This window comes from Lepidothrix coronata, unplaced genomic scaffold (genome assembly GCF_001604755.1).
Source record: "Lepidothrix coronata isolate B3197 unplaced genomic scaffold, Lepidothrix_coronata-1.0 Scaffold357, whole genome shotgun sequence".
Taxonomy (NCBI): Eukaryota; Metazoa; Chordata; class Aves; order Passeriformes; family Pipridae; genus Lepidothrix; species Lepidothrix coronata.
Genome location: NW_016690537.1, coordinates 211,849 through 221,726, shown reverse-complemented (window position 1 = coordinate 221,726; position 9,878 = coordinate 211,849). Strand labels below are relative to the sequence as shown.

At 54.6% G+C, this 9,878-nt stretch overlaps 1 protein-coding gene across 1 annotated transcript in view; it reads right to left on the bottom strand.

The window, feature by feature from the left end:
- The window catches only part of SHANK3 (SH3 and multiple ankyrin repeat domains 3), a 96,979-nt gene that overhangs the window by 35,622 nt on the left and 51,479 nt on the right, over positions 1–9,878 (bottom strand). The window contains exons 4-7 of the mRNA XM_017838773.1: positions 7,394–7,545; positions 6,500–6,667; positions 5,320–5,436; positions 3,991–4,068 (exon numbers count right to left, since the gene is read on the bottom strand). Coding sequence (XP_017694262.1) covers positions 3,991–4,068; positions 5,320–5,436; positions 6,500–6,667; positions 7,394–7,545 — 515 coding nt within the window. The remainder of the gene's footprint in view (positions 1–3,990; positions 4,069–5,319; positions 5,437–6,499; positions 6,668–7,393; positions 7,546–9,878) is intronic.

Here is a 9,878-nt window from a genome sequence, read left to right as displayed (position 1 = left end):
GCAGCAGAGCCCGACCCCCCCCGGCCCCCCCCCCCCCGCAGGGGCTTGCCGAGCCCGAACGGCCCCCCCCCGCTCCCCCCTCCTGGCAGGGACTTGCAGAGCCAGAAGGTCCCCCCTGAGCCTCCTTTGCTCCAGGATGAGCCCCCCCAGCTCCCTCAGCCCCTCCTGCTGCTCCAGACCCTTCCCAGCTCCCTTCCCTTCCCTGCACACGCTCCAGCCCCTCCAGGTCTCTCCTGTCTGAGGGCCCAGAACTGCCCCCGGGATTCCAGGGTCACTTTTACCAGCACAGGTGACCAAGGGCACCACAACCAGAGCAGCTCTACAGCAGCAAAGCCTGAACTAAGAAACCTTGTTTACTTATATCACCATTACTACCCCAATATATCCACAAAAAAAACCATCCACCACAAAAACCTGTCTGGATGGATTTAGCCTGGGGGGGGGAAGGCCCACAAAAATGCAGCAATTAAAAGTACACACAACTTTCTGACAGAAAAGCAGCAGCTCTGACTGTTAAATTTCAGTGAAACTAAAAGGAATTCGAAGGCACTATTTTTAAATCCTGCATCTGATAATCCTGCGTGTGTAGGAATGGAAAAGTTCACGCAGGAGTGTCACGAGGACAAAGGAACTTGTACAAAACTGACATTTACTGCTCATTAAGAGCCTTGTCTGCTCTCCTCAAAGCTCCCCCAGGCGTGTTTGGGATGAGCCAACAGCAGTGATCCCACGGCTCCTCTGGCACACGGATCAGGCAGGGGAGAAATCACGACCTCAGGTCTCAGCTCAATACCTGGGTCACGTGCTCACATAAACAAACAAACCCTTAGATCAATAGGAGAAAGAATTATAAAGGTTTGGGTTTGTTTTTTTTTTTTTAACAAATGTATCCCACTGAATTATCTGTTGGTATTTAAGACTTCCAGCGCTGGGTTTACATTTTGATAGGTCCTCATAAACATCTCCATTGGCTGGAAAATCAATAAACCCCCTCAAAAATAAGAAGCTCACATGTTCATATTTATACCTATATCTGTATTTATATTCATATGTCTGTATATATTTCTATATTTCTATATTTTAACATATTTTTATGTATTTCTATTTCCCTGTGCCCACCTTGGGTAAGTAAATGCCACAAGACACCACAAATGCTGCCGAGGAGACGAAGAAAAAGCCACATTTGATTTTGGACAAGTGACAGGACCTGTGTAAACCCCCAGGGGAGAAGGTTCCATCCCATAACTGGATGGTCTTTAAGGTCCCTTCCCGACCCAAACCATTCCACAATTCTAAAATCTGCCCTACGGCCACTGTGGGTGACCCACAGACCCTCCAGGAATGCACAGAGGCAGCGGAAGGAACCTCCAAAAACTTTTCCAGACAAGCAAGATCCGCCTTCCCAGAGGAGTGGCGGAGCCCCCACCCCTGGGAGTGTCCCACAAACGTGTGGACGTGGCACTGGAGGACGTGGTTTAGGGCTGAATGTGGTGGTGGTGCTGAGCTGAGGGTTGGACTCGACTACATTAAAGGCCTTTTCCAGCCTTAAGGGTTTTATCTTGACAGTGAAAACACAAAGTTCAGGCTCCATGTCAGAAACGGGAGGTTTGGGAAAGAAAACTGGGAATTCAGCACTGTGACCAAGATAAAACCTGGATGATGCTCAGCAGGAAACTGCTGGTACCTCAAACAGGCTGGAAAACACAGTGCAAGGCAGGTGGAGACCTGACCATGAGGAACTGGCCTTGTCCCACTTTTTACACGGAGCTAGAGACAACTTTTATTAAATAAAAGGGGGGAAAAAATGACCCAGAGGTTCCAAGTGTGGGGTTGCCAGCACGTGACCCCATCAGAGATGGGATTAACCCCATCCCACGTGTCCCTGAGGAAGAAAACACTTCTTATGTCCTTAAGACATGAGAAAACCAAGGAGAAAAAGGGAAGCAGGACTTGAGAGGAGCCAAGTGATGAGAAACCAAAGCTGAGGGAGGGTCTTACCCCCAGCTTGCACCAACCACCTGGAGCAGCTGGGATTGATGGGGAGAGAAAAGAGGGTGGGGAGCAGGAATGAACCATTTGGAAGAGCCCCTGAACAGCAGCAGTTTGGGATCCTCCTGCTGTTTACAGGGAACTCCTGACGTGGGGAACAGAATTCCTGTTCTGGCAGCAGATCACCACCAGGCAGGCCCTGCTGAGAGGCAGGAGTGGCACAGATGGCCCAGGCTCTTTGATACAAGGCAGGAGAACCAGCAGCTCCCTCAGAGGGCATGGGGAGGGCAGACAGACGGCTTTGAGGTCCCTTCCAACCCAAAGAATTCCATGATAATGATCCAGCTACAATCCAGGCAGTTGGCAGAAGGGAAAAGAAACCCAAACCAACTTCTTTTGACCCACCTGGACGCAGCCCTGTGCAGGTGAACCTGCTTTAGGTTGGACTGGAAGATCTAGAAGATCTCCAGAGGTCCTTTCCAACCCCAACCAGTCTGTGATTCTTCCCATCCAGTGCATTTTGAGGATGGAATATCCCACCCGAAAAATGGTGTCTCCATCCTTCTGTGAGAAGGACGTATTTGGAAGGGGCTGGGGAGCTTTGGGAGTGGCTGCACCTGCACTGATGGATGAAAAACCAGCTCAGAGCAATGGAAGAGTGATGTAGGTTGGTATGTAGGTACCAACCTGGCTCAGGAAAACAGAGGTGCAGACTGCCAGAAGTTGGGAAGATACTCTAGGAAAACTCTGGCCCTGCTCCTGCCTCCCCTGAAACCCGGAGCAGCCCAAAGAGGTGAGGCCACCAGCAGCAGGAGGTTCTCCAGACAGCAGGAGGTGGCACATCACCCCTGCAACGAGCTGGTTTGCCCTGGGGACACAGCCAAGGAGATTACAGGCCCTAAACCCTCTAAATTACTCACTGCTATCTTAAGTCATCTCAGGCCACTGACACCAAGGTATCTCATTAACAACAGCAATTAAATTAACAGAGGTGTGTGCAGGGCAGTGGCCAAGGGGCCTGGCAGCAGCAGAGGCATTTCCATGATTTCTGTGGGTATTGGCTCTCTCTGCCCTGCCCCAACCCCACCCCATTGCCATGGCCAAGAGAAGACAGGACATGAGAAAACACCGGGGTTGGCACTGGACTTGATGTTTCCCTTTGCCACCTGTGTTACACAGCAGATTTCCCAGAAAGCCATTCCAGAGTGTCACTAGAGCTCCTCTGCCCTCATGTTTGACTTCAGAAATTCAGGTGTGCTCATTTTTGTGGCAACACCGTCCTTTATTTCTGAGGAATCTGCTCCTCCTCCAGGGACTCTGCTCCTGCTCTAAGGATTCTGCTCCTCCTCCAGGGACTCTGCTCCTGCTCTAAGGATTCTGCTCCTGCTCTAAGGATTCTGCTCCTCCTCCAAGGATTCTTCTCCTGCTCTAAGGATTCTGCTCCTGCTCCAAGGATTCTGCTCCTGCTCCAAGGATTCTGCTCCTGCTCTAAGGACTCTGCTCCTCCTCCAGGGACTCTGCTCCTGCTCCAAGGATTCTGCTCCTGCTCTAAGGATTCTTCTCCTGCTCCAAGGATTCTGCTCCTGCTCTAAGGATTCTGCTCCTGCTCCAAGGATTCTGCTCCTGCTCTAAGGATTCTTCTCCTGCTCCAAGGATTCTGCTCCTGCTCTAAGGACTCTGCTCCTGCTCCAAGGATTCTCCTCCTTCTCTAACATTTACATTCCTACAGCCAGCAACAACTTCTCTTTTCCACCTCCACGACACGTGGCCAAACGATCCAAGCTCAGTGTCCCACCATCCCACATGGCACCACCTTCCCAGCCCTTCCCGCAGGTACCACGTGCTCTCCTCCTCCCTCCTGCTCCAGCCATTCAGCTGGGGCCAGGACAGACATTCCGAGCCAGAGGGTTTGTCCCAGAAGGCAAAGCCCCAGCCAGGTTTGAGAGCTGCCCTGGTTGGGGCAGGTCCACGGGAGGCCGTGGCCCAGCACCCCCCGCTCACCTGGAACGCCGTCTGGCTGTTGTAGTTCCGAATCTCCTTGCTGGCACCACGGAAGAGGAGCACCCGGGCACAGCTCTCCTGGCAAGGGGAAAGGGAAGAGACCATTAGCACTTGAGAGTGGTGGCAACACCCCAGCCAACCCCGGGGGTCACCGAGCTCGGGAAGCTCCCTTGGCAAGAGCGAGGAGGGACGATCACCCCCTGTGAACTGGGCATCCCCAGCCCCCAGTCATGGAATCATGGAATTACAGGATGGTTTGGGTTGGAAAGGCCTTATAGATCATCCAGTTCCAACCTCCTGCCATGGGCAGGATCACCTTCCACTAGACAAGTCCATCCTCGGGGGCACTGGCGCCGTGGCCACCACACGTTCCCAGGTACTGCTGTTGCCTAAAGCTTCTTGTTGGTCTGGAACGCTCTGTGCTTCTCCATGGTGTTAATTCAGAGTGTTTATGAGCCCCTGAACCCTTCAATGCCCCTCTCCCTCCCACCTCCGTGGGCAGGGACGTGGGTCCAAGAGCCCATGACGTGCAGAGTGAACCCACCACGCCACAAACCGTCCCCCACCTACCACTGGCAAACCATGACAGGCCTCAGTTTTTAAAGCATGGACACCTCAGAAACTGGAAATTCCCTTTATAATAAAAGCTCACATAACACAATGGATAAAACTGTCTAGGAAGGAGCAAACCCTCCAGGAGAAATGCTCAGATCCTGCCCTGCCCCGCTCTGAGAGCAGCGGGGGCGTGAGATCAGAGGGGGCTCTTCCACCAGCCTCGACTTCCCTGAGCTGAGTGAGTGACCACACAGAAAATGAGACAGAAATGGAGCCCTGTGCTGCCTGCACGGTCTCCTCCAGAATTCTGAGATTAGCAGGAAGAATTGAGGGCTATTTGTGGGCAGGACAGGACCCCAGGCCACCTGCCTGCCCTGGAGAGGGCTGGAAGCCACAGGATGTGCCCACCTCAAATTGAGTGTGAGCTCCATGGCCAAATTAGAAGCCCCCACCCAGCAAACTTCTCCCTCCCAGCCAGTTCCAGGGACCTGCTGCGAAGCAGGAAAAAGAACTGGAGGGAAAATTACAGAGCAGGTTTGGAAGCAAAGCAGCAAAACATCTTGGGAACGGAACAGATTAAACCACGGCCACTTGACTCTTGAGAAATCCCAAATCAGGCTGGTGCTACAAACAGAAATAGCTTCTTGGACTGCACTCAGAGGAGCCCTGTGGATCTGGGAGCAGCAGGAGCGCTGAGAGGGGCCCCAGCTCTGGTGGTGTTGTCGCTGCCTCAGCCAGGGTGGTGCCCCCCCGCCCTCCCTGGTGCCCCCGTACCTGGTTGTAGAGGGCACAGATGTGCAGGGCGGTGTTTCCTGAGGCGTTCTGGGCAGTCATGTCGGCCCCGTAGAACAGGAGGTGCTCCAGGTGCTGGACGTGGCCGTAGCGACAGGCCTGCCCCACAGCCAGGGTGGGAAAAAGGGAACAGAGGAGGATCAGGGAGCGGCAGGAAGGTGATAAATAAATCCCAGAACATCCTCTGCTGGATCCAGCCACGCTCCAGAAGTGCAGCCAGGCTGGAGCTGTAACCCAGACTGTAAACATGGACACACTGCTGCTCCTCACAGCTCCACACACCTGGGCACTCATGGGATAAATCACCTCTGGATCAACGGGAAAACCTGGATCAGCATCGTGCTGGTCCCAGAGCCTCCTCCAGACTGGTGGCTGTCTCAGTGTGACTGCAGGTGAGAGGAAGCCCCGAGCACACCCAGGCCAAGCAGAGGACAAGGCCCCACATCTCTGGTTAACTGGTGCATTTTCCTCTCCCTCTGGTCCATCCCAGGCCCAGCAGCTCCCAAAGATCAGCCAAGGAGGACGGAGGCAGCAGGGACATCACAAACACCTCCTGTTTTTCATTCTCACCTGTAGCTGTGCCAGGACTCATCCCTCTTGGAGGGGGTGGTTTGGGAGGCCACAGGCCCAAAGACAACCTGCCCTCCAACATGGGCTCATCCCCCTCCACCCAAAGGGAGAAGCACAAAGCTGGCTCAGGTCTCCTAACCCCCAATCCGTGCCTTCCCTCTGCCAAAGCCACTTGTCGATGTGTAGAACAGGGACAGGCAGAGCTGGGTTTGGAACCAGGCTGCCTCAGGTGCTGAAGCAGGATCTGAAAGCACTATCCTTTGAGCCAGGCATCATCTGGGGAGGATCCCAGACACTCCTGGGGAGGATCCCAGACACTCCTGGGGAGGATCCCAGACACTCCTGGGGAGGATCCCAGACACTCCTGGGGAGGATCCCAGATGCTCCTGACCGAGGCCAGAAGAAAACAGCCAGAACACCAACCTGGGATGGAGCCAGAGCTGGCACAGCACATCCAGCCCTCTCTGCCTCCACCAAGCAGTGCCTCCCCAGCCCGTGGCACCCCAGGGGATGGGAGTTCCCCGTCCATCAGCCCCAGGACAGCAGTGCCCCGGGCGGATCCCACCCCATCTCCCACCGGATCCCAGCCCACCTGGTGGATCTCCTGCCAGCCGTTCTCGTCCACGCAGCCGAGCCGGGCGTAGTCGTGCAGCAGGAGCTCGCAGCAGTACGGGTCCCCCCCCACCATGGCACTGTGGTACAGGGGCGTCAGCCCCCGGCTGTCCTTGTAGTCCGGGGACGCTCCCAGGTCCAGCAGTGTCTGGAAGAGAAGAGCCCACCTCGCCCTGCAGCTCCAGGAGGAAAAACCTGCCCACCAGGAAGGGAAGACCAGCCAGGGATGCTCCGGCCACCCCCCCGTGCCCACGAGGTACCCCATGGGCAACACCGGAGATGCTGTGCCAGGAGGGGCAGCCAGGGGTGGCTCTGGGGGGTGCAGGGAGGGGAGGGTGTGGCAGTAGATCTGCAGTATATGAGAAACTGTGGTTTAAACATGTTTCAAAATGGCTTTTTGTATTTCTGCGAAGTCACTGCTCCTTCTTCCCGACACCTTCTGTGAGGGACTCTTATCTCTCATGCAGGAGTGTCCTGGGAAGATGTCCTGAGGTCTTCTCATTGGATCTTTTTAACCCCTTCCTATTGGTTGTTAACCCCTTCCTGCAACTGGTAATTGGTTCCTCTGTGAATCCTCCTAACCCTATAAATGTAACCCCCCCAACAATAAACTCTCTCTTGCCTCCTCTCCACGGCCTGTGTGCTGTCTCTGTGGCTGCCATGGGACCGCGTGGGTGGGTCGGGGGGAGAGCACCTCTCCCCTCCAGGCTCGGGACCTGAAGAAACCCCTGGTGCTGGAGTTCCCCCTCCCTATCCACCTCAGCCGTCGGTTCCTCGGGTGGCAATGGAACCAGAACTGGTGCGCCCCACCCCATGTGGGGAAAGAGATGCAGAGGAGGGCAGAGCCCGGGGAGAGCCCCCCCGCCCCACTCACCAGCAGCGCGGCGTGGTTGCGGCAGCGCACGGCCTTGTGCAGGGCCGTCATCCCCTCCCGCGTCCGGAAATCCAGGTGGGCTCCCCCGTTCCGCAGGGCCTTGATCATCTCGGAGCTGAGCTCCAGCTGCGCCGCCGCCGTCAGGGGACACTCTGCGGGCACGGAGAGACACAAGGGTGAGGACCACGGGGAGCCCACCCCTCATGGGCACCAGTGGGGGCCAGCGGGACGTGCCCGCCGAGCCCTGTCTGAGTGAGTGTGACCTCAAACTGAACGGGAGCCAGATCAGCAGCTCCCACCCAACGAGGTGCTCCTGCCCACCCAGTCACGGGGAGCTGCTCTGTGGGGGGAACAGGGGGGAAAATTATCACAGAATCCCAGAATATGCTGAGGTGGAAGGGAACCACAAGGATAATGAGGTCCAACTCCTGGCCCTGCACAGCACACCCCAAGGGTCACCCCCTGTGACCCAGAAGATCAGCCAAAAGTTCCTGGAGCTCTGGCAGCCTTGGGGCTGTGCCCACTGCCCTGGGGAGCCTGGGTAGTGCCCAACCAGCCTCTGGGGGAAGAACCTTTGCCTGAGATCCAACCTGACCCTGCCCTGACACAGCTCCAGTCCTTCCCTGGGTGCTGTCCCTGGTCCCCCCAGAGCAGAGCTCAGTCCCTGCCCCTCCTCTGCCCCTGCCCAGGAATTGGAACTGCACTGAGGTCTCCCCTCAGTCCGCTCTGCTCCAGCTGAACACTCCAAGTGCCCTCAGTGTCCTCACACAGCTTCCAATCAAAGCCCTTCCCCATTTTTGTTATGGAACAGATTTGGAAGTAAAGCAGCAAAAATGTCTTGAGAAGGGAACAGATGAACCCAAGGATCCTTCTGTGGCCACCTGCCCCTCAAGATACCCAAAATCAGGCTGGTGTTACCAACAGGAAGAGCCTCATCCCAGATGGGATTCCCACAGAGGAGAGGGGCAGGAAAGCACTGAAAATTTAAGTAATGGCAGAAATGCCACTGCTGGCCATGGGAACACACATGTCTGGATACACCATTGATACAACGAGGAGAAGAAAGGGGTGGAAGTGTCCCTGACCAGCTTCCTCCTGAACAAAGCATGGATGAAGGGCTGCTGTCCTGCTGCACATCCAGGACCATCCCAGCATTCCCAGGACTGCCCTGAGCCCCTTCACGTGTCCTGCATGGTCCTCATGGCCCCACATCACCAGGACCAACCTCCAACCACCCAACCCTCACCCTAGAGAGGGAGAACACCTCCACATACAGCAAAAATAACTATTCGAATTACAAATATGGCTTGAGATAGAAATTAAAAAAACCCTACAAATATTCATTTTAGAGCACTGCTGTTAACTAAATTTTGAAATGAGATGAGAAGGTTGGAAGAGGTTCTGTGGCTTTGCTAAAACTCTCTGGGTTTTGTCTATAAGACACCAATATAAAAAAAGAGGATTAGTGAAGATTGTGGTCAAGAGGGTTTGCCAGTGAGAGGAATGACCAATAGATGTGAACATTATAGCTGGGTCTTCTATTTTATTTTTTATAAATTATATTTATTTACTATAAAATAATAAATATTTCTTATAAAATATTTGTTATATTATGAAATAACGTTTATTTTACAATAACACCTATTTTATCTTTAGGGAAAGATAAAAGTGACAGAAAAGGCTTCAAACCATCCTGCAGTCCCTGTTATTAACACACCAAACTCAACTGACAAATCTATCCCGTTATCTTGGGCCCCAAAAGACTGAGAAAGGTCCAAACTGGGTGTTTCTGAGGAACTGCAGCCAGGAACTTGTTCCCTAAATCTACTGTAACCACTAATCCAGGACTTCAGTGATTCCAGCCTGCTAATTCTTGGAGAAGTGCGAAGCCAAACAAATGCTTAAAGTAATTAAGGAGTGAGAGCAGGGGATCCCCAGGAGAAAACAGGGACCAGCCAGGGAAGACACTGCTCAGGGGAAGGGACCCATTCATGGGTGTGGGAGGGAGATGTGGGTTGAGATATCCCGGGAATATGGTGGGCACAGGTCCAGTGATGGGAACTGAGGAGGCCCCCCCGGAATCCTGAGGGCAGTTCTGGGCCCCCAGACAGGAGAGACCTGGAGGGGCTGGAGCGTGTGCAGGGAAGGGAAGGGAGTTGGGAAGGGTCTGGAGCAGCAGGAGGGGCTGAGGGAGCTGGGGGGGCTCATCCTGGAGCAAAGGAGGCTCAGGGGGGACCTTCTGGCTCTGCAAGTCCCTGCCAGGAGGGGGGAGCCGGGGGGAGCTGGGCTCTGCTCCCAGGGACACCTTCCACTAGCCCAGCTTGCTCCAACCTGCCTTGGACACTTCCAGAGATCCAGCCACAGATGCTCTGGGAAATCCATTCCAGTCCCTCCCCACCCTCCCAGCCAGCAATTCCTTCCCAATATCCCATCCATCCCTGCCCTCTGGCATGGGGAAGCCATTCCCTGTGTCCTGTCCCTACAG